The 24,049-nt window shown below is 41.8% G+C and overlaps 1 protein-coding gene across 8 annotated transcripts; it reads right to left on the bottom strand.

Moving 5' to 3' along the window:
* Window positions 1–148: 148 nt before the first annotated feature.
* On the bottom strand, window positions 149–23,281 carry LOC133160560 (uncharacterized). Of its 8 annotated transcripts, none has more exons than XM_061288316.1 (33): window positions 23,043–23,281; window positions 17,293–18,806; window positions 16,985–17,221; window positions 16,804–16,908; window positions 16,392–16,510; window positions 16,070–16,288; window positions 15,882–15,969; window positions 15,144–15,296; window positions 14,755–14,852; window positions 14,290–14,462; window positions 14,110–14,211; window positions 13,494–13,676; window positions 13,258–13,392; window positions 12,410–13,180; window positions 12,073–12,261; window positions 11,781–11,999; window positions 11,452–11,658; window positions 11,183–11,374; window positions 10,918–11,106; window positions 10,592–10,822; window positions 10,348–10,512; window positions 10,062–10,247; window positions 9,808–9,993; window positions 9,246–9,439; window positions 9,013–9,078; window positions 8,897–8,935; window positions 8,347–8,409; window positions 6,820–6,993; window positions 3,685–4,056; window positions 3,183–3,305; window positions 2,473–2,583; window positions 2,302–2,382; window positions 149–1,850 (listed from the first exon to the last, which is right to left on the bottom strand). In XM_061288316.1, the coding sequence occupies exons 2-33, from the start codon at window positions 18,796–18,798 to the stop codon at window positions 1,821–1,823; spliced, it is 6,906 nt and encodes a 2,301-aa protein (XP_061144300.1). In that variant the 5' UTR covers window positions 18,799–18,806; window positions 23,043–23,281; the 3' UTR covers window positions 149–1,820. The 8 variants fall into 8 exon arrangements, with proteins under 8 accessions (XP_061144300.1, XP_061144296.1, XP_061144297.1 ...); XM_061288312.1 differs by having other exon boundaries at window positions 10,918–11,073; window positions 23,043–23,182; XM_061288313.1 differs by lacking the exon at window positions 8,347–8,409 and having other exon boundaries at window positions 23,043–23,182.
* Between the last annotated feature and the right edge of the window lie 768 nt (window positions 23,282–24,049).

Genomic DNA, 24,049 nt, shown 5'->3' with positions numbered 1-24,049 from the left:
ACTTTTTCCCAATCTTCATTGAGCCAACATTGGTGAACATTTAATTCATACTTTGCATGATGGTATAAAGTGTACAGAGGTAGAAGAATGCTCCTTTTTTTTTTTTTTTTTTTAATAAAAGACAAAGAAGAATCACAAAGCAACAATATTTTTCACCATCTAAAATCTATTTTTCCCACGTGAAATTCTAAGATTTTTTTTTTTTTCTGGGGAGGTTGCTGTTGTTGTAGCTACCAAAAATATGCGACCAAGACAAAGAAACACGTGGTCTAATAAGAGGGACTGGTGCGTTTGACAGCTTCTACTACAAAAAAGCACATTAGACAGCAAGTGAGAGCAAAGCAACTTGGACTATGTGGTAAAAGGCTTTACAAACTTTCTTGATATAAACTTTGTGACATCTCTAAATGGAAGTAGCTTTTTTCGCTCGTAACATCACAGTACATCAAATCACATAAAACAGTTGCTACTTTACAAATAAATTACTGTATAGTAGAACATGTAAAAAAAACAAACCTGTGCTCCTATGACCCAAAAAAAAAAAAAGCCACATTTACCAGGACAGCTGCCTTCGCCTTCCACTTGCGCTTTACTGAGTCGAGCAACGAGCGCAACGTGTTCCCGCAAGAGTTTACTTGGAAAATTGTACAAAAAGTTACGCACAATATTTGTTCAAATTTGACTGTTTTCCAGAACCCCGTACAAAAAATGTAAATGGGTAGGAGATGAGGGGGAAATATGATTATAAAATGATTCCAAGAGAAGCCTTTTGAAGTGCCCTCCATTTTTGTAGGCATTCCCTCGAAATTCTCGTGAGAACAGGTTCTCTCAATGTCACGTGGATGAACATGTACATTAAAAGTAGGGGCAGATATAAATATATGCGCATTCCTCATACATTCCGATTGAGGTGTGTGGTCTTGCAAAGTACGTATATTAAACCTGAGAGAAACAGACCAAAGCTTTCAATATGGATCAACCAAATATATTCAAAGCGGCTGATGAAGAGCACGCTGACTGACCAGAGGAAGAACGAATCATAGAAGAAAAGTCTTCAAAAGAGACCTTGACTTTAGTCAACACCACAATTTAAATGAGTGGGGGGGGGGGCTATGAATAACTTAAAATTTTTCAATTTGTACAAACACTATAAAAGCATTACACCTATAAAATAGAGAAATATGTCAAAATAGATTGAGTTTTAATTCAAACTTTACAAGAACGTGTAGGCTACAGGTTGTCGGCTGGTTGTAAAAGAAGGAAATTTTGGTTCTTTTTCCTGAGCGAAACCAAACAACTGTCCCAATTAGTGCACAGAATTATCTTAATGTATGAATCAAGGCGAGCTACATAATTTCATCCAAATGTTTCTCCTGAAGGTAATGCATGAATACACAACAAGAAAGAGGAAGAGTTCCCTGAATAGTGAACACTGACGAAATTAACTCAGAAACAGTGCATATGTGAAACAAAAAAAAGATTAAAAAGGGAAGTAAACGTGTTTAAAAGCAAACATATCTGCTACGATTAAAGAGAAATAAGTTTTAAAACAATGGAAGTGGATGTGAGAAGCTTTTCAGATCTTTTGCAGGTGAGATTTGATCAACACGGTGCAGCCCTCCTCTAACATTCTATGAACAGCTCAAAGCATAAAGAGAACAAAAACAAACACGATCTACGCAGATTCTGCTACCGGGTGCACATTCAGAGACATGTGTGCGTGCGTTGAGAGTGGCTCAGTCAGTGTGTGTTGAGTGCTGCACTCTGACCAAGGGGGAGAAGGATGGATAGCCAAAGGAGTAGCTGCTTATGCTGCTCAGTTACAATGCTGAAGCACCACCATCTTTCCCCTATAAGAGACATATCAAGGCCACATTTAGAATCATTTATGGAATAGTTCAAATGGTGATTCAAATAGCTAACTGGTAGTGACAACATAAAAAAAGTTCAAGAATTTTCTCATTTATTTTGAAAGTGGGGTCTTGAAAAAAAAAAAGTGAAATTTGACTGTTATTGGGAAGACAATTTACAATTTTAGTATTTTAACAAGAAACATTGATTTGACACACAAGTTGCCTTTGCGGGCCACATAAAATGATGTGGCGGGCCGGATCTGGCCCCCCTGCCTTGAGTTTGACACCTGTCCCTTAAGGTGTACAATCCTCTCTAAGACTTCCTATTATTTGGTGTCTGAAATTTGAGACAAATATATATCGACTACAACATTGGAATTATGTAATTGAGTCTGCTAATGTTTTGCTTCATGACATTGTCATTTGAATGATGTCAGACGCTTTGTACCTTATCCTGGTCAACGTCACTGTCGGCAGTTATGACGATTCTTTTCTCAACACGAGTCTCTGAGGAGCCACTTTTCACAATCTGTGTTAGGGAATAAAGAAAAAAATCACGCATATCTCAATACTTGAAAATGTGAGAGCAGAAGAACCGATTGAAAAATCAGCAGCTGACCTTTGAGATGTGTGTAGTGGTGGTAGTGACGGAGGTGCCACTGATGGTTTCGGAGGTCTGCGAAATGGACAATGTGCTTTCTTTGTCCTCTTCTGTTCCATCAACTGCACCCTGAAAACAAAAAAAGAAATCACATAAATGATCATAGACAACCACCATGTATGCCAATTGTAAATTATCCAATGCTACCTCATTGGTACAAGAATGATTATATTGACTAAATAAATCTCGAATAAGGTTAATCATGTTGTTTTAATCGAAGCAAATCAGTGTTTGCAGTGTCGCTGTCGTCTTGCTCTACCCCTCCTCCATGTGTGACTCCTCACCCCTCCCCTCTCTGCTCACCGAGAAGAAGGGAAAAAAGTTCATTGGAAGTCATTAACTTTGGCTTTGTACCTCAACTCTACAAGTAACCTACCATGTTGTGTCCTGCTTAGACGTTACCTCAAAAAAGAAAAGATCTCATTACCGGTGAGACACCTTGACCTTTTAAAACCACGGTAAACCATCAAATTGGGAATTGGCCCATGTTTTTGTTGTATTCCAGTGGGAATCACCATTTCATGAACTTGAACCAGGTTATGGGGGATCTGTGGTTTGGCCATACTTCTAGCGGACCTACTCCCACTTTGCTGCTGCATTTTCCCATAGGTGACTTAGTGAGAACAGATGGAAGCGAAGCGGGCGAGGGCCGAGTCTGGAGCCCCTACCTTTGCAGACTCATAGGTGACGGTCTTGGTTGGGACGATAGGGACTTCTGTGGTGGAGATGCCACTGGGTAAGGAGTTGGGGACAGCTGTGATGGTGACTGTGTGGGTCTGCACCAGAGGCGGCTGTAAATGGGAGCACAGCCCCGTGAGTGGCTGTTTAACCAGACACCTCGCAACCCACCGCAAACCTTTCACACCATGCATGCCTTTTCAGGCCATTCCCAGAAACAAGCCTTTCTTTGAATCATTCCCTTTCCATCACCAGCCATTACCAAAGGAAAGCAGAAAAGGGGAAGTGAGGTTCCCAGAAATAAGCAAAAGATGGTAGTTGGTAAAAGAAAGATGTTTTGTAAGCAGCGCGGAAAAGCACCATCACCATATCGAAGAGCCCGATAGAACCACTGTGCAACAAACTCTGGAGGATCAGAGGTAGGAACCATCACGAAATAGTAAAAAGTTTGAAGCGAGACAGAGAAAGAGCCTGACGGAGACAGGAGGCTACCTGGAAGCTGTGTATGACCTGTGGACCACCGCTCATAAAACAGGAAGCCGGAGAAGATCCAGTTATATTCCCAGAGCGTTCCGAAAATCTGGGACATGAACTTTCTTCTTTCTGGGTCTCATCTAAAAATTTACTGCCGGGGTCGAGGGAGGAAAACGGTTGCATCATCTCCACCTCTACCATTGGCACCATGGATGAGCCAATCACCACAAGTGCTTCCTGATCACATGACTTGTCAAAAGCAACTCTGGCAGGAGCCACGGCACTATGATGGAGGCTCACAATGGGATTGGACTTGTTGGAAAAGCCCAAATTCTCCTTGAGTGCTGCCCTGGTCTCTGAACCTCTGCACAGCGGACTAATGTGCAGGCTCTAAAAGAAAAAAAAAAGAAAAATGCCAATCCATTTAAATTTGAAAGATGTGTAGTACACCTCTTTTCCAAAAGTCCGTGAGCTTAAATCACATGCTAAGGCAACACGTAGAACATTAAAATGCAACATACGGTATAGCAGGTACAAAGTGGAAAGCCGCACAAATTATGGATTTATTATGAGTAAAAATTTAATTAACCCAAGAGACTAAAAGCTGATATAACTCCAAACAATACAGGTTGAAATAAATATTTTATTATTGGGACAAAAAACCCATAATAATTGTTACTATCAAAGCTGTTTCTTGATACCATATTTCCTCAAATAGTGGCTTGATGGTTTTATTTTTACTTTTATTTTTTATTTATGCAGAGCGAAGATGAGGCTTTCCCACCAAAATGTCTGAACTACTGCTCATCTCCAGCTTGCTAATTTTTTTCCAACACAATTGTCTTGGTGGTTCAAGAATAACGTCATTGTTTTTTTAACCACCTTTTGTTTAATGTTCACTTGGGATGATCACACTTTTATTTTTGTTGGATCAAGATGTTGCGTATAAAACTAACTGCGCCCATTGCTAACAATCTGATTACATTAAATGAAATAACAAATATTTTGTGGCATCACCTGCTTTTTTTTTTTCCAAAAAAAGGGAAAACAAGGGACATAAAGGGAGTGATTTGTGTTCAAAATTATGCACGCAATGATTAAGACATGACATCTGTCCAGTGGAGGTCACTACTTGAGGAAGTATGGTAAATTACACAAGTCAATTTTTTGAGGAAAATGTAGCAAATCTTTTTTTTCTTTACTTTGTCTTTCACTAACATGATGTTTATTAACTTATGCTTACCAATTACATTTCAACACATACATGAAAAAAAAAAAACGCACACGAAAAATACAATATGCATGAATATACAATTAGTGATGTGTAAATGGAATGTCTTTATTCTTTGGTCATGCACGAGTACTCATGCAGTTGCTATATACTGCCTTGTGAAAGATATTTAAATATAAAAAAAGTTGGAGTATTACAATTTAGCTGCCTTGTGGATTCTCATCACAGAAATAATACACTGTGACATTTTAATGAGTACACCGGAACTAAATTTCAAGAAATGTCTTTACTTCACTGTGTGAATATAAAAATGTGAAGAGGCAAAATAAAATGCAAACTATAAATCAGTTTGACAAGGTGTCCAGCGGAAAGCCTGAGAAGAAAAAGTGAAAGTGTTGGATTTGATTCCAGTTCAAATCAGTCTGTTTGGAAATAGTTAGCGTGTTAAGGAAAAGGTGAGAGTCTTGTTCCAAGAAGGAGAGGCGGCGTCTCAAGAGCAACGGAGGATGGGAAATGAGGAATGCTACGGTGATGTCAGAAAATAGGTGGAGAAGAAAAAGCGAGATGGCAAGGTGATTGGGTTCTGTCCTCGCAGGTCACACTCACGCCTGTGTGGGACTTCCACAGAGTCCAGACGGCCCCTCAGCTGCGTTTGGAGTAGAAGTTGAGCAGGGGGCCGCGCGGGAGGCGGGTGACAAACTGAAGGGGGTTGGGAGGGGGGGGGAGAGAGATGAGAGGGAGGAGTTTGGATGGCCGTTGAACTTGCAAAAATGCCAAATTTGTTATTTTGAAATTTACGTAACAACATGGCAAGTGATTGATTTTGGTTGTTGTTTATTCCAAGCATGGGATTGCTAGCACATGCACTTTAACGTGCATTTCTTTTTTTTTTTCTTGCTTCCTTGCGCATCACACCAAATTTTTCAAAAAACAAAAAGTCGTCCTCACTTTTACCATTTTGCGCTACAGTATCGACTGTAGAGAAGCGTCAATTCAATTGTTCTTTTTGAGTGTGTTCCATTGTTTGTTGACAGTAATTTAATCTGGCTACATTTCATGTCATTTTCCAGCTCATTACAAAACCATCAAAATAGATTTGCGTCCGAGCGCGGCCATTATGCGAGCAGTTAACGGCAGTTACGCTACAAAGTATCCACATCCATCTGAAAAACGATATTGGTGTGATGTTTCAAATCAGATTATGCAAAAGGAAATTCGAGACGACCATTTATTCTCGTTACTGATTTTGACGGTGGCTTGAGGGTAAAAAGATCTAGCTGTGATTCAGACCTTCTCTCTTCAGGAACAAGCAAAGTTCAGAGAAAGGAGTGAAGGGTAAAAGCGGCGTGGGAAAGAAAGAGTGCAAAATAAAATAGAAGCAGAAAAAGCAAGATGAAGAGAGAGGAAGGGAAATAAACTGCGGCGTGTGAGAACGTGCAGATCTTCCATTTCCCATTGCCATGCGTCACGTCTCTCAGCATGCGACGCGTCAGCAATATCTGATGCATGTGCGATGAAGCATGAAAGCCAAAGATGCCTCATCCGCATCAGACAGTCTCCAAGTGCAGACCCTTCATCAAACAGTCCGACCTCCATTCACCATCACAACATGCGTGACCTGCATCTTTCATGCCATCGCCATAAATAGGTCTCAACATGCTCACGCAGTCCGATTCCATCAAACAACCAAGAAAGCAACCCGGAGGAGCCTCATCAAATACTCAATTGCTCACATGGAACAGTGATAGAAAACTAAATTGAAAAAAAAAACACCCAACTTGCACTAATAGCACACATTGGAGTGATGCTACCCAAACACACACAATGACAGCTATGAGCAGATATCTGATGATACGCCGCATTTCTAATTATGTGACTTTTTTTTTCCATTTGTGATGTGTTGTTTGGTGCTTGGGACTCACCCCATCTGCACCGGGCTGACCGTTGACACCCAGAGTACGCAACGGCGAGTGCGTGGACAGACGCTTCTCCCATTCGCTCGGCCTGGATTCCGGCAGAGATTCCATGAAGTTCCTCTTCAGCTCGCTGATACTGGCGTGATGCCTGAGCAGGTCCTCCTGAGGCTTGTCGAACTCCTACAAAAGGGGAAAGGTGAAGGGATGATGGGCAGCGGGATGAATGGAGAGAGATGATTCAGACAGGTCAGCCAGAATAAATAATGGAGGGAAGAAAGAGTGGAGGGATGGAAAAATTGGGGAAGAAAAAAGATAGGGGGGAATTAATCAGTTTGATTCGTTACGACTCAATAAGAAAAAGCAAAGTTAATGATTCCACTTCGACAAACAGTAAATGTATTTTGGGTTGGGCGTTTGACATAATTGATTGGTTTTGTGGTTTGTTCAATTTATGAAAAATCCGACTGCTGCAAATTAATGGAAGTAAAAACTGCAGTCATGATACAAGTGGCTGAACATCAGCTTTATGTTCAACACAAACGAACCAAGCAGCTGAACATTTAGCATCAAGTTGATCTCTATGGTGCATAGAGCAACTTCATGTAAAGTGTCCCCAAATGTAAATCCTTGCAATACACAGCCACATGACAGCATGAAATTATTCTTATTTTCAATTTCTAATCACAAATGCGGAATTAGAAGCGTATTAGTAGATTCATTTTAGTCGTAAAACTGCAAAAACAGTTAGTGCATGCGTTTCAAGCAAATGAGATGGCGAAAGCACGGCGAGTCAATGCGCTAAGGTGGATCCTGAGGATTTTATCAAAATCTCAGCCCAAGTAGACAAGGTTTTGAGCATACACCACTATTTTTATTTTCCAAATTAACTAAAAACTCAAAAGTCTGACAATTTACACCGTATCTGCATTAAATAACAAAACAGGTACAATAACAAACAGATGCTACTTCTGATTCCACAGCAAAGCATGCTGGTTAACACTTCCCCTGATTCCCTAAAGCTTCACAATATCTTTCTTTAATTACATAATAATCTCTATAAATAAAAAGGAATTATTGTTCAAAAGCATTGGCTACAAAACAAACTAGATGAATAACTAGTTTTGAAATCAGAGACTATTAAAAAGACTAATAGTAATAAAAAGTGCAAGCAATATCTCTATTTTTTTTAAGTGAAGACAATTTGTAATTTTAGTAGTGACAGTGTCGATGCAGAATTTATCTTCGCGGGCCACAAAAAGCAATGTGGTGGGCCGTATCTGGGCCCCCGGGCCTTGGGTTTGACTCCTGGAACAAGTGGATTGGAGTTGACATCGTATAAGCACATTTGTTTAGTATTCTAAAAAGCCAACCAGACGTGCTGAACGCTGATGCGAGTTCAAAATCAAGCTTTCATGCAAGCGTGATATGAAACGGCAGCCAGCAAGAAAACAAAGCGCAAGAAACGGCAGCCAGTGCACCAGAGAGCAAGAAAACAAAACGCAAGACGTGACGTCTCCACTGAAGGATACAAACCTCCAACATTAAAAGGCTATGTCTCATATAAATTGAGCCACCCTCAATTTTCTTATCTCTTCTCTGTGAAAAATGAACAGAACAAAAAAAGGGAGGAGTCAGGGTGTCAGTTTCCTACAAAGTCAGACATGCACGCTATGACGTTCACTCAAGTGTTAATTAAAAACAAAGACGTGAAGCTGTGACATAGCTTGAGGCTATGGCACTTTGGCTAATGATCATTTTTTTTCTAGTCTGATGTGAAATAAAGAAACAAGCGTGTGTAAATCTGGCTTATCATGCACAGTATATCCATGCAAATGCATTCCAGGGATTGCGACAGCATGCGATGAGGATAATAATAACAAATGTGTGTCCGATCCTGAAGCAATAATACAATTAGTCCACATGGCTTGCAAGTAATATTTTTTTTCATGTTCTAGCAAATAAAATGCCTTGAATATTATACGACCTGGCTACATGGATGCATATGAAGATGGAAGTATTATTTTTGGACTGAGCAAATTGTCAGCGGAAATGGAGAAATGACGCACACGGCTAAGAATCTGACCTTTCGCAATTGCACCAATTCTCCGCTCGTCACCTCAGACTGCGAGGAGAGAGGGAGACACGTTAGCATACGTTACCTAGCGCTTGTGGTCTCCGAGGTTGGAGGCTGACACTAACCTGAATGTCCCCATTGATGGAAAGTGTCAGTGAGGAGTCATTTCTCTGGTCAGTCCATACTGCTGACTACAGCAGCAAAAGACACAGTTCAGAGAAAACCCCCTGATTGGTCAAATATTTTAAAGTCTATTTTTAAGCCATTTTCTGACAAATATTAAGTGGCAGGTTTTTGAACAAAAAAAAAAAGAAAATTGTCAAACAGACAATCATAACTGTAAAAATCAAATGGCTACCTTGTCCTCGATTTTTGATGGTTCGACAACTTCTAAAGTGACCTCGAGGTTCCTCTCCTCTTTGATTGCAGTCCTGATCGGAGTGGAGGTCTGCAGCTGGTCAAAGGGTGCCATTGGAATTCCGGCCTCAGCCAGAGCAGCTTGGGAGAAGACTGGAGCGCTGACGGGACGGGTGCTTCTCTGTGTGGTCGGCACTGAATTAATAAAAAAAAAAGGAGCTTGTATTAGAAATTAATATTGAAAATTTGATTATCTAAAAAAATATAATAATAATAAATCACCACACACTGCCTCTGTATTTTATTGCAAGCTTCTAAGGAAAGTGCACATATACGTTACCTTGAATTCTTCCTCAGCAAACACAAAATACCACCAAGTAAAAAAAAAATGACAAGCTGCAGTATATTTTTTTTGTTAGGAAGCAAGGACCTACAAAGCTCAATGTGACTGAGAAGTGATATTAGAAATCTCTCGCAGTCGGGCATCCTTGAGTCAACCTTCATGTTGATTTGATGTTAATAAGCAAAAAAGCCAAACCACACGTACGGACGTTGGAGAATACCTGGCTTTCGACGGCTAACGTCAAGTAGAACAAACCAATCATCATGGACATGAGTATATTTGAGAGGCCGTCTTTCTTGCCGGATCTGTTTCTCAAACTGGGGTCGCTCAACAATAGAAATCCTTGTTTTGCTCTCTGAAGTTCTCTTCCGTGGAACTGCTGCCACGTATCTGAGCCGTTCGGGGACTAATTTTCATAGAATATCAATTAGCAAACAAATAACACGATGGAAAAGCCGAATAGTTGCGATCTACCTGTTTTTTTAGGAGCCACGTCTAGAAGAGTAAACCAATCATCATCCATCTTTCTCCCTGTTTGAAGTGGCTGCTCTTTCATCCACTTCTGTTCCACCACAGTAAATCTCGGTAGCGACTTATTTTCTTTAACTGTAAAAGCTTCAGATGGAGCTACGGTAGGATACTTTCGGATAGGCTCGGCCGCTATTGTGGAATGAAAAGAGTTAAATCAAGATGCGCTACGAAAGGCCATCTGTTGAACCCTAAAATAAAATAAAAGCTCGCTTTGTGTGATCATACCTACCTGGTACTTTTACCGCATTTAAAAACACAAACCAGTCATCATCCAACTCTCGCGGTTGAGGTTTCCTTTCAACTAACTTCACCAGCGGCCTCGTTTCTTCTACTCTGGCGTTTTGTTTTATTTCTTTAGCCACGGTCACAACTTCGACATTCTTAACCATGGCAACTGACAGAAAAGCAGATTTCAAATTAAATTGTAGGACTGGAATTTCTTCATGAGGACATATTCGGACGAGGATGGATACCTGATGGTACAGGAACTGTCTTTTCTAGGATGGTTTGTTTTGGGAACAGTTGAAACCAATCATCTTCTTTTTGAGTTGATGTTGGTACAAGCGGTCTCGTTTCTGAACTTGGTGTCTCATCAAACCTGCTGTTCTCACCAATTATCACCGTGTCCCATGTTCTAGTCACAGTGGTTAACACCTCAGCCTCAAAGGGCTTCCTTGTAGCTGGAGTAATTTCAACAGAGGTGTCTGGCACAGGCAGACAGTCAAAAGAAAAAAAAATGAGTTTCTCTCAGCCAATCGTGGTTGAAAAAAAGATGGTGTCAGTGAAGGCAAATTTATACCTGGTAGAAATACAACGGCTGGTTCCCGAACGGCATCAAATACCGCAAACCAGTCATCGTCTTTCTCTGGTTGGATTTGAGATGGGCTCATCTGGTCCAAAGAAACCGGAACCGGTTTCATTTCTATGTCTTTTATTTCAATCACTGGTCCGACATCTGGAGAGATTTTAGCCTTCATTGGTAGGGCAACTATTTTAAAAATTAGATTGCTTTAGTTCACTGATGTGTGTGAAAAGCACAAAAGAGAAAAGTGAGATGTGGTCACCTGGAGGTATAAAAGTCGTTTTTTTCGGAATAACATCCAGCAGTAAAAACCAGTCGTCATCTCTTTTGATGACTGAGGGGAATATTTTCACCTCGGGATACATTTTCCTAGAAGTCTCTTCGACTACAACCTCCATTCTTTTTTCAATCACAGCAGAAATTCTTTTTTCAGAGTAAGTGTGAATCCACGTCACTTGACAGAAAAAAAAGAAGGAAGATATGAAATCGGTGAAGGTGCCGTTGGATTAAGGAAGAGCAAGTCGGCAATACCTGGCGGTACAAATTGCGGTTCTTTGCTGACAACGTCCAGCAGTAAAAACCAATCGTCATCTATTTCTCTTCCACCTCGTGACATCTTTGTGACTTCATTCACGCTTAAATCCTCGTTTATTTTTGGCTCTTCGATGACCACAACATCAACGGGTTCGTACCTCATATCAACTGTCACGTCTTCTTTAGTCGAAACATCAACAGCAACTACGACAAGAAGATTCAAACTCTCAGATTCGAACACGTTGCAGAGAAAAATGCCAGCAAAGCCCAACGTAGATGTTTGCTTTAGTAAAGCTGAGAAGCAAGATGAAAGACTTGAGCAATACCTGGTGCTACAAAAGTGCTTTCTTTGGAAACAACATCCAGCAACACAAACCGGTCATCGTCCCGTTCCTTCACCGACTGTTGTTGGATTTCTCGACGATACGTCGGCGCTTCTTCGCTTATCTCTGCCTCTTCAATTTGCACCTCCCTAATCTCGTCATCCTTTTCAACCATAGAGAGCAAACCTTCTGCTTCCGTCTGGTCTGGTTCCTTCAAGGTAACTGATACGAGCAAAATATGTGAGCATAAAAAAAATAAATAAATAAAGGAGTTCTGCAGGGAACGTCGCAGTACCTGCTTTTACAAATCTGCGGACGGCATCCAGCAACACAAACCAGTCATCTTCTCTTTCTAGAATAGTCCGTGGTGATGGAATGTCCTCTAGAGGCTGTTCTTCTCGTAAGACCTTTTTATCTGCTGTAATCACTAATTTGGAAGTGAAAAACTCACCCTCCTCCAACGTAACGTCTTTCACCGATGTAACTGAACAAGGTGGAAGGAAGAAAAATTAAATATTTGGAAACTCACCAGTGCAAAAATTTCATAAATTAAAAAGCAGCAAGTGTTTTTTTTTGTATTCAGATAGCAGCAAGAAGATTTAAATTGCTGAATCCAGAAAACCGTACCGTACCTGACGGTTTGATAACGGGCGTGTACGGTGGACGGTCAAAAAGCACGGACCAAATATCTTTCTCTTTGTCTCGTGAAGATCCATTTTTGTCCTCAGTATCTTCCTCCTCAGCTCTTTCCACCAGTATTTCTATCGTCACTCCAGTCTCACCAGTCTTTTCTGAAATGATCTTCAGAAGTGTATGTTCCACCGAATCAAGCCTCTGCGATGTCTGATCCTCAAAAGAAACTGTCTTTGTCCTGACCTCTGTCTGATAAGCTACCTGAGAAGAAGCCTTGTCCTCCATCAGATCTTTCCACTCCTCTCCTATCTGACGTACCTTCTCTCTCAGACTATATTCAAACACATGCCCATCTATGCTATTTTTAGCATCGTCGTCATCGTCCAAAAGGCCTTTTAAAAACACCTCTTTGATTTGCTCCTCTAATTCATCCTTCACGTCGCCCTCATTCAGGTTCATCACGGTCATCACGGAATTTTTCAACACAGTCCGTGTTATGGCTTTACTTTCTTTCTGTAGTTCCTCATCCTTTAGTAAGGCGACTTCTTGTTCGCCTAATTCTTCTTCTATCACTTCTTGGATCTTATCAGACATGATTTCTACTTCTTGGAGTCGCTCTTCTAAATCTTTAACTTTTTTCAGCCTCCTCTCTATGTCTTCCATCTCTTCTAGCTTCTCCACCATAATCATCATCTCCTCTAGCCTCTCAATGACTTCCTCCTCTGTCAGCTCTTCTTCCTCACTCATAGTCTCCTCATCCAGGAGCTGGGCTGCATGGAGGAGAAGCAAGGATGGAACACCAAATGTGATGCAAATAGAAAAGTCGCCAAATCACACGGTGACTCACGCTGAGGTTTATCGACATGCTTATACAAGGAACGGTTGGGGATTGGATCAAAGTAGAGGAACCAATCATGATGTCGTTCCTGTGCTGGTTGCGACAGCCTGTCAATAGAACTCATTGATGCCAAGCTGAGCTTAGCTGACAACGTGAGAAGAAAAAAAAAATCATTGACACCAAATAAGCAACAACGCAATGGACGCACAACACCTGAAGCAAGCAGCCATTCCAAAAGCGCATACCTGGCCTTTCTACAAAATCGAAAGATGGAGAAAATGAGAAAGGAGGATCTCGGTCCACCAAGGTAGACCATTCATCTTCTTTTCTCGTCCGGAGCTCTGCATCGGAACAGAGATCCCACCACGGCCGACTGCCCGCCTGAATATTCCAGGAGTGACTAAACGTCCCTTCAGACTCACCTTTAGCTGTGAAGAGATATCATTATGCGATGACGTTTCAAGTTACATGAAAAGCGTTTCAAGCGAGGTCTCGGTGAGTCCAGTAAGCAAAGGTTAGTGACGAAGCTCAACGTCGGCCATGTTGTACAGATACCCAAAAGGGCGGTTCAAAAAGGTCAATGAAGCAGATATGACGAGAGCCAAGTTAAGATGATGAGCACGAAGCGCAAAACAAACATCAAGCGGTGACATCTGAGCAAGCTGAAATTGGGTCGATATTGAGCAGTGACCAAAGATACCCTGCGATCATGTCAGGGCAAGGACAAAGTGGTTTGACATTGACAACCAAGGTTGAATCTTTCTTTAAACACGGCAAAGGAACGATGGACTGACATTATGGATATTAGTAAGTGCAATAGATGCAAGGGGGCGGAGCAAAGCGCCACACAATTCCAAGTACCTAGAAATTCTAGGGAAGGGTAGGGGTTTTCAGAAACGAGCATCGACGACCAGTCATCAACCTCACACCTGGTCGATGCCGTGATGCTCCAGAGACTTTTGTCTAAAGGAGCGAAAGAAGAGCAGTTTTCTGTCCGTACCTGCGTTTAATGATGAAATGGTGTAACGTAAAAGTCCGTACCTCCATCTAAATTGCGGGAGAGGCGTTTGCTGGCAGAGCGTGTGAAGCGAGGGGCGGGGCGGTCGATCATGGAGCTGGCTTGCCGGGTTTGGGCCTGGGTGCGTCCGCTGTACCTGAACTTGGACCCCAGGACGGGGAAACGACGCGACGAGGAAGGCTCGGTTGTTGTTGCCCTTAAAAAAAAAAAAAAAAAAAAAACATTTCTTCCATTTGAATTTACCAACAGCACTACGTGATTTGGAATTCCAAAATCGGCAGTGTTGCGTAACTTGGTAAGCGCCAACTTTGACCTTAAGAAGGTTCATGCTAAGGTCAGGACGAGTTCAATGCAGCTGGTCAAATGGATGTGGAGCCAATTTCAAGGATTAGGCAGCCGTTAGCCAATTACGCAGAGGACGGACGGACGGACGGACGGGCACGTGTCGGGCATGACATTGAAAGTGGGCAAGAAAAAACTGTTGTTACCTGAAGAAGGTGTGATGTTCAACGCAAACTTTCCATAACTTCTTCGAAGCTTTGTAGTTTGGTAACTTGAAGCCGATTGTGCTTTCGTACTGTTCTTGCTGTGGGAGAAGAAAACAAAACAATTAAGGCAGGGTTCAAAAGTGTTCCATTTGCTTGATCTCATTTGTTGGCCACACAGCATGAAGCATGACATTTACCCCGGAGCAAGGTCGCATTAGTACATTTCAAATCCCGTGCAGTCAGACAGACTTTAAAATATTAGGCCGGGAAAAGCTTTAAAAAATTTTTTAAAAAGTACAAAAAGGGAAACCAGACTAAATTAAAATAGTAAATAATTCAGCTGGACCAGTATAATATAGAGGAAAAAAATACAGTGTATTTGTTTTTACCTCAGACGGCCGGATTTTAATAAAGAAGCTGCTGCGTTTGTAAGAGATCTTGAGAACTTTTGGCCAAGGGAAACGGTTGATTCTCAGCTTGTCCTTATAAACCATCAGACCACCGGAGCAAACTCCAAGTGTAATGTCGACACCATCGAGATCCTGCAAAAGCCCAAACATGTAGGTCACAGTGACTGTACGCCATTATAAAGTAATGAATTTTTAAACCCACGTCCACCAGGGGGCAGACTTTCAAATGCTATGGGTTCATGGAGTTCAAAGCGTATTTACTGAGAGGAGAGAGAGGGTGACAGCAATTTAATTTTGTAATTAACGTAATCGACTGGGATAGGCTCCAGCACGCCCGCGCGACCCTTGTGAGGAAAAGCGGTTCGGAAAATGGATGGATGGATGGATGGATGGATGGATGGATGGATGGATGGATGGATGGATGGATGGATGGATGGATGGATGGATGGATGGATGGATGGATGGATGGATGGATGGATGGATGGATGGATGGATGGATGGATGGATGGATGGATGGATGGATGGATGTTACTCATGAACCACATGCACTGTCACAAAATAATAGAAGCTATCTGAAACATCTGAACAGAATTAAAATATTTGAAAAACTTGAAGATAACTTGGTTCTTGAAATATAGTCAATCTTGACAAAAATTATACAAATTAGAAATTTGAACATTACAAAATGTGCTTTTCAGTCATGTCATATTATTTTACCTTGGCTTGATGAAGGTCCACACCATACATTGAAAGTTTCTTGGCATTTTCCAGGAACAGCATATCAGCTTGGGCTGGACTCATTGACCTTGCACACAAAGAGCAGATTGGTTCTGACTCGCATCTCGTAAACCAGTCCTGAGCGATTCTTGTTACAATCCATCCCTTCCTTCCTTCTGGAGGCCTACCTATATGTACGATGCAACTCCATCACCTTTTCCTCCAACTCTTTGCTCTGTCCAGGAGCCAGACTAAGATCTTTAACATAGTCAGCTCCGTGGAGTTCCGGGTCATATTCACCCAGTTCTGACTGTGCTGTGTAAGATCCCAGCAAGGACAGGGTGACAAAGGAGCATGGAAGAACCCCACTCATGATGTCCTTCCTCAGCTGAAGACACAAATAGTACCTGGAAAAGAGAATCAATTACGTTCGCATTGTCTACATTTGAGGTGGATGGTGATGGTGGCCGTCTCAAAAAGGTTTACAGTAAACAGGAAGAGGAAATTTACCTTGTGAGGTCTTCGGTAAGTTGTGCCGGGTCAGGTGGATAGAACTTTATGTTGAAAGTAAAGTTGTAGACAGCACCTGGCACCTGTTTGCGGATTTCCTTGGCGGGTTCCAGCCATGTCTGATGAGGGGGAAGATGTATTGGCAATAGCTCGCAATGTGTTTTGTAATTAATTTGATTTAATTCTAAATTCTTCACGGCGAATCAAATAAGATTTGAATTTTGTTTTGGGTTGATTTTTATGTCTATGTTTAGGACCCTGTGAAACTTTGAGCATTTCATTTATTTTGGTAATTTTCCTTTCCGGATTTTTTTTTTTTCTTGTAATTTTCCTTTCTGGATTTTTATACATTGTTGAATTGGCTCATATGCACGCAAATGAAACTATATAAAAAAAAAAGTTTAATACCGACCTTGCAGGTTGGTGTTTCCCAGTGAGCAAGGCCGAAGTAATCCTTCTCCAGCAGATTGAGGTTCTCGCACACTTTAACGATGAGCTCCTGTCCTTTAGCGTGTTTCTAAATGAGAAGATGCAATCAGAAAGGACAAAGCCAAACACTCGCGAAGATCCCGTAACTCGTTTCCACGACTTACATCGAGCTCACACTCGTACTGAGTGTCATCCAACAACGTGACTTTGCACTGAATGGTTTTCTGTCGTTTGGAGCCTTTGGCATCGTCACCCTTCTTCTCCGTCTTCTTTTCTTTTGCAGGCTTTTCCTCCTTGGGCTCTTCATCTGCCTTTGCTTCTTTCTCGTCCACTTCTGCATCTTCTTCTTTCTCGGGCTCCTCCTTGATTGTGGCTTCTTCCTTGGGTTCCTCCTGAGCTGGCTGCAAGAGAAGATAGATTGGAAGATTAGAGCTCAGTGAGGTGATCATGAATTGATCTTTGTGGGACTGACCTGCATCTCTGCGCTGCTGATTGAGTGCTGATCGGGAGCTTGTTCAGTTTCTGGCTCAGTTTTCAGTTCCGGTTCTGGGGCAGCAATTGGTGCTTTGACTTTTTGAGCCTTTTCTTCTTCTTTTTTTCCCTTTTTCACCTTTTTCTTCCCTTTGTCTTCTTCCTTTTTATCATCTGCCTTTTTCTTTGCCTTCTCTTCTTTCTTTTTGGGCTCTTTCGATTTTTCCTCTTCTTTCTTTTGGCCCTCTTTTAATTTCTCCTCGTCTTTCTTCTTCGGTGTTTCCTCTTCTTTTGTTCTGGCCTCCGTCGATGTCTCGTCTTCTTTCTTTTGGGCGTCCTTTGATTTTTCTTCTTTCTTTTTTGTCTCCTTCAATTTTTCCTCCTCCTTCTTTTTGGCCTCTTTCAATTTCTCTTCCTCCTTCCTTTTGGCCTCCTTGAGTTTTTCCTCCTCTTTCTTTTTGGCCTCTTTCAATTTTTCCTCCTCTTTCCTTTTAGCCTCCTTCAATTTTTCCTCCTCTTTCTTTTTTTTCTCCTCCTTTGCTTTTTCCTCCTCCTCCTTCTTTTTGGCCCTTTCCTCCTCCTTCTTCTTGGCTTTTTCTGCCTCCTTTGCCTTCTCCTCCTCTCTCTTCTTCTCCTTCTCCTCCTCCCTCTTCCTTGCCTTTTCTTCCTCCTCTGCTTTTTTCTTCACTTTTTCTTCTTCCCTTTTCTTCACCTTCTCCTCCTTCTCCTTTTTCTTGGCTCCCTTTTTATCAACCTTTTCCTCCTCCTTTTCGGGCTCCGTTTCAGTGCATTTATCTTCGGTCCTCTTAACTTCTTTTGTTTCCAATTTTTCTTCTTCTATTTCCACAGCGTCCTCTACCTTTGCCTCTTCTTTGGGCTCCTCTATCCTCTCCTCCTCTTTCTTCTCGTCTTGCTCCTCTTCCTTTTTCTCCTCCTCTGCGGTTTTCACTTTCTCAGCATCCCTCTCCTCAGTTTTCTTCTTGCTTTCTTTCTTTTTCTTCTTGCTACCTTTCTTCTCAAGTTTCTCCGGCTCAGTCTTCTTTTCCTCCTTTTGCGGTTTCTCTTCGCTCCGTTTGACCTCTTTCGAATCGGGTTCCTCCTCTAGGACAGCATTCTTCTCCTCAGCTTTCACTTTTTCTTCTTCTTTCTCTTCCTCCGCTTTCCCAGCCTGTTCTTCTTTGTCTTGCTTTTCCTCGCTGGCTTTCTCTGCCTCAAAGCCTTCTCCTTCCGAGCACTGCGAGCGGCGCTTAAGGAAAGAGGAAAAGAGACGAGAGAGGCCTTTGCCGGCAGAAGTTCTGGTGCGAGGTTTCAGCTGCTCCTCTTCGGGGGAGGAAGCCGCATCGGCGGCGGGCTCAGCGGCCTGCCCCTTCTTGCTGGACTGCTCGCCCTCCGGCTCCGATGCCGCTGCCTCTGGACTCTGCTTGTTCTCAGGTTCGGGTTCAGCGGCGCTAGCCTTCTGCTTGCCTTCAGTGTCCGCCTCGCTCACGGCACTGGCTTCTGTTGTCATGGTAGCCACTAGGATGGAGAAGAAGAAAGGAGTCAGAATTGTGGACAAGTCCCAGCGCTTTACTGAGTGACAGAGCGCAACACTGCAGCACTTGAAAGACAACAAACAAGATTAGGATCAATGAACTATAAGCTTGTGTGTCGTAAACATGCTTAATACTGTTTGGCAAACATATGAAAGAAATTGCAACTCTACAACAAGCTGTCAAGTATAGAAAATAACTTTTTGTTTCATAACTATAAATGGTGCCTGTTTTGTCTCTTCACAGCATTCACACATTTAATTACTAACAACAATTTCAGCCACAGACAACATTGACAATACACACTCATGCAACCTGCAATGCACGCACATGCACAGAATCGGACAATAGCTGTCCTTGTTGGATGCTGTGTTCAATATCACAACCTCCGCCCTTACGGACTCATTAAATTTTGCGGGCACAAAGACGCCATTCTACATTGTGCCTGTTAGCATTCGTGCCAAAATTGCATACCAACCTGTGCAAAACAACTTAATGATGGTCAAACACACAAAATAATAACCTACTGCGTTGAATATCATGTTTTGATACAAAATACACAATTTAAATTCCCACATCAAAGCCTCATCAACTTGACCATTTTTATTGACTACACACAAAGCCCTGCGCTACTGAAAAAAAAAAAAAAAAAAACCCTCCAAAAAAGCCACATAATACTTATCCACTTCATGAATACAACTTTGTTGGGGTTATGGAGAGGACAAATCTCACATATTTAGAAAGGTCTTACATGCCGATTAAAGCCTTTGACTGGCTCAAATAAACCACCAGCATTATGCAACCATGCAACCTCTCTTGGCTGAAGATCACTACAGTAGTGATCCACCTCGTCTGAACTAAGTCTTGCCTAATTGGTCACTAATGTTGCAGTGTTAATGTCCGCCATATGAGTTCAAGTCCCCCACCCCAGCCTTGCCATAGGGGGGAGGGGAGCTGCTTTGCAGACAGAGAGGCAGGCCGATCTTCCAGATGTACAGGGCCTCCCCAAAGGGTGTCCCACTATACCATGCATGCACCTCCCCATTGCAAATACACGAGAAGAGGGGGGGGGGGGGGGGTTGTGCACACACAACATACACACGCTAAAATCCTCTTTCGGCCTCCCATTGTTTGTGTCCAGTGACCAATAACTACACTGCACTCTATAACTAATCCTAACCACCCTTCCCCCCAAGAGACCCCCCATAGGCTTTTTCCCTAGGTCACCACACACACAAACGCACAGCTATGCATCAGTGCTCACAGCCTACTGGGTCTTTTAATGCTCTGTCATCTCAATTCTGATTGTCAGGAAGCAGACATGCTTTTAATGGACCAGCTGAGCTTGTGCCTGCTACCTCCTCCATTTTGAGTTGTCTATCTAACATCTCAGCTTTAGGCCAGCTGAGCAGAGTGTCTCACTTGACTGATGGAGATCATTATATGAAGTGCAGGATTTTTTTTTTTTTTTGCACAGTGGACCCCATGTAATAAATACACTGTAAAGAAAAGGGCTGCCCTCAATACTATATAATTAGTCTCTCTAATGAGTTAAATTATAAATGAAGTAGGCCACCCTCTTGCACCAGTGAGTTGAATTAATTCCCCGACTACTGTGAGTGAAATGTGTTGCGTTGAATGAAACATCCAGCATAACTTATTTATTCTTTTATTTCCTTGACCTCATTTGATAGCCATTTCCTGCCACTTTATTCAATTGGCCGCAAAAAAAAAAACGTATTTTAAATTCAATCACATATGTCAGTGATGCTTCACAGCTGCTCTAACCTGGTGTGGAAATGTGAGATGAAGAAAGACAGGAGGTTTGAATGAGGTAGAGGAGAAGGAGGCATGGTATATAAATAGCTGTTTGTGCTCAAGATGCTTGGACTCATTAGTTAGCCTTTACTGACGAGCTCACATCTATTTATGTTCACGGCATTCTGCAGCACATGGCACGCATGTCCAAATATACACGCATGCATCCATGCTTGCCCCAACATGCAGATAATCCTAGCAATAAATGTTTATGTTCCTTTCTTGCAATCATCTACACATAAATAGATGATACAAGTCCTGAGTATACATTATCTTGTCGAGGTAATGTAAGGAAAGCATTTTACCTTAGCACCAGGAGTAGGCTTAAGGAATTAGCAGGAGTTTAGAGTTAATCGGGGCCAAGTTACCAAGTGAGATTATCTCTGACTACCTGCCCTCCACTGGCCATCTCACTAACTATGTTTACATGGCGTCAATATTCAGAGGTTAAGGTCAGATTCGGATACAGCAATGCATGAACAGACAGTTACTAGTACTTGTGACAAATTGGAATACAATATCCGCCCATCTAAATCACAACATCATGTTTAAGGTATACAATAAGACATTATTGGATTTTTTTTTTTTTTCAACTACACTGCCTTTATTAAAGTGATTATTGCAAAATGTAGATCAGGCCGGCCAATAAGTGGTCTAGCCCGAGCCTCCATGCACTTGGACTAGCTGCCAGCTCATTGGGTGTGGGTATGGAGCTTGAGTCTGTGTGGGTGTGCAATGGACATGAGCTAGTGAAGACGATCAGCTGTGCTGATTCATGGTTTTTCAAGGAGCGCCGCTCATGTGACCAAAAAAAACAAAAATCAGAAGAATTCTGCTAAAAGTTTATATTAGCTATGTAAACACGACATTAATTTGTAAAGAGTGGACAATAAAACTTGTGAATATCAAGGTCATTCTAAGACACTGATGCCTTTTTTAAGTCAAGTACACAGTTACAGAGGTTTATTTCAGTGTTAATGGATCCAAAGAATCGATACACACAGATGGCAAGAGCTGCTGATGGTGTAACATGAACCATCATGGGAAACGAATGAAGTAGCCTGATTGATTTAGTCTGCTCATCCTGTAAGTGATTCCAAAATCATTTCCAACACCGACTCAGCCCAAGCTAAGTTGCAAAAATGGTGTGCAATCGAACAAAGTGAGGACAAAGGCTTCCATACATTAAATAATTAATCCAGATGCATTTCACTAAATATAGTCAAACAAAAAACATATACCGTAATCATCAACCTTGTGCAGAGTGGATCCATTTTATTAAAAAGCGAGGAAATTCCTCAGTCGTTCAAAAAGACCGTGCATGTGGAGTTTGTTTATTCAGCACAAACACAGTTGTGGACTAACTGCCCAAACGCATCATAACGAAAGAGGATTAACAGCAGCAAGCTCCTATGGGACCTCAATAACCTCACTCTCACACAGCAAAGACACAAACATCCTCAAGCATCACTTACATGCTCTCAACACTGCTGATTCAGCACTATAGTGATGACCCCGAGGTAATAGAGTGCCATCATTGTTATATCTTAACTTCACTCTTTCCTATTGCTACCGGGTGCACCACATGAACCCTCGGCTGCATCCGCCTCATCCTGCACACGTGATATTTGCGGCTTCATGAGAGATTATCTGTCTATATTTATCCAGCAGTATCATCAATAGACATGAGGCTTATTGCACCTTTGTTGGTCAAGTGTGTTAGGCAATATATTATGCGCCAAGTGAGTGTGGGGTATTAACGCAGCTCCCCTCTTGGGGTGAAAGCAAGTCAAGTAGAAAATTGAATTCAATAGTAGAGGTATTTTGAAGAACAACTGCACCGTTATGTAAGATAAAAGGACGGCAAATCACGCAGCAATAGTTAATAGTTTAATAAAAGGACGGCAAATCACGCAGCAATAGTTAATAGTTTAATTGAGAAAATGTGTTTTTTCCCGTTTAGGAAATTATTCATTCAAATTTAATAAATCTTAAAGAATTGCATTCAATGTAATTGCTATTAAATAAAATGCACGGCAAAAATTGCATGCGCGTTTCAACCGAGTGCGCCCCCAGCCATGTTTACCCATCCAACTCACATGAAGAGATACTACGATTACTTTTCATTTGTGCTTTCCTCTAATGCTATTTTCTTTTCGGAAAAAAAACCCTATTCATTGATAAATTGTTAAGAAAAAAACGTTTGGACGCTATATTGTAATAAAACACATAGCGGATTTTTGGGGGAACTTTTACCGCAAATAAAGCGCCGATATGAGCGATGTGCCGCACCACTGTGCGGCGGCTATTTAAAAAAAAGATCCGAATACGAAAATGGCGCCGAATGTGCGGCAAAACAAAATAAACATCAAACCCTGAGCGTCATCGGGACCTTCGGACTCACCTACTGCGGGTTGCGCATCAATAGGGAAGAGCAAAGAAGAAGTCAAAATATGCAAAATCCCGTATTCTGCACGTTCAGATAAGGAACAATGTTGCGGCGCCACACATGCTTTGTTGTGCTGGAGGTGTCCGATGCTCGTAAAGGGGCGGAGCTTATCCGAGGCTTGGACCCGACTCGGCACCCAGAAAGCACGGCTCCAGCACACATGCAAGGTGCACACCGACTTAATAGACGCTGTTTCAAACGGGATATAATAGAAGCATCAACATTTAGGATATATTTCAATTGCCCACTAATCTTTAACTATCCATCTCTTGATGTATCTATTTTTCCATGTATCCATCCAGACCTTCTGCTGGGAAAGGTCAAATGAGGGTACTTTTTTAAACCTTACTTGTTTTTCTTTATTTAAACACATTTTGCAATTCTGCACATCCATTTTGATAGTACTTATCCTTATTAGGGTCACGTGTCTGCTGGAGCCTATTCAAACTCGGAGCAAGAGACGGGGCAGACAGTGGACTGGTCGCTGGCCAATCACAAAAGCACAAATAGTGAAACAAAAATTCACACCTTTTTACAACTCAGATCAAACTCAAGTCTTGGCCTCACCAAGTATTGCACAAAAAGATAAAAAACAAAGCACACCTAATCCAATCTTCTAAAATTGCATTAATAACAATTCAAAAGAGTTCATGGTTCTTCCGCTTTTTAGTGCGCTAAAGCTGTGTGCTATCTTTTTCTAACTAAGTTAAACTTACCAAATATGACTCGTTACTTTACCAACAATCACAAAGGCAATACCAGACTAATTATTTAGACGGTCTCATCCCTATACGGCAGTTACGCATAATACCGACATTAAGTTTCGAGTCCGACCCATCAATCTGAATTTCAAAAACAAACAAACACATTCATACTTCAAGCTGTCTTAATGGAGCCCACCCATCTGCCTGACCCCATTTGCGCCATGCGGCTGATAGACGGCGGGCGGGTGGGAAGGGGGT

This window comes from Syngnathus typhle, linkage group LG10 (genome assembly GCF_033458585.1).
Source record: "Syngnathus typhle isolate RoL2023-S1 ecotype Sweden linkage group LG10, RoL_Styp_1.0, whole genome shotgun sequence".
Classification (NCBI taxonomy): Eukaryota; Metazoa; Chordata; class Actinopteri; order Syngnathiformes; family Syngnathidae; genus Syngnathus; species Syngnathus typhle.
Note: the sequence above shows the minus strand (reverse complement) of the source record. Positions and strands in the feature narration are given on the sequence as shown.

What these genes read in the sequence shown, in the direction of transcription:
- LOC133160560 (XM_061288316.1), bottom strand. Translation starts at nt 18,798, where the DNA reads ATGACAACAGAAGCCAGTGCCGTGAGCGAGGCGGACACTGAAGGCAAG. An exon ending in AGCCGTTGTATTTCTACCAG is followed by an intron (nt 10,823 to 10,917) that starts GTATAAATTTGC and finishes TGCCTGTGCCAG; the next exon opens with ACACCTCTGTTGAAATTACT. An exon ending in AGGTCATACACAGCTTCCAG is followed by an intron (nt 3,306 to 3,684) that starts GTAGCCTCCTGT and finishes TCCCATTTACAG; the next exon opens with CCGCCTCTGGTGCAGACCCA.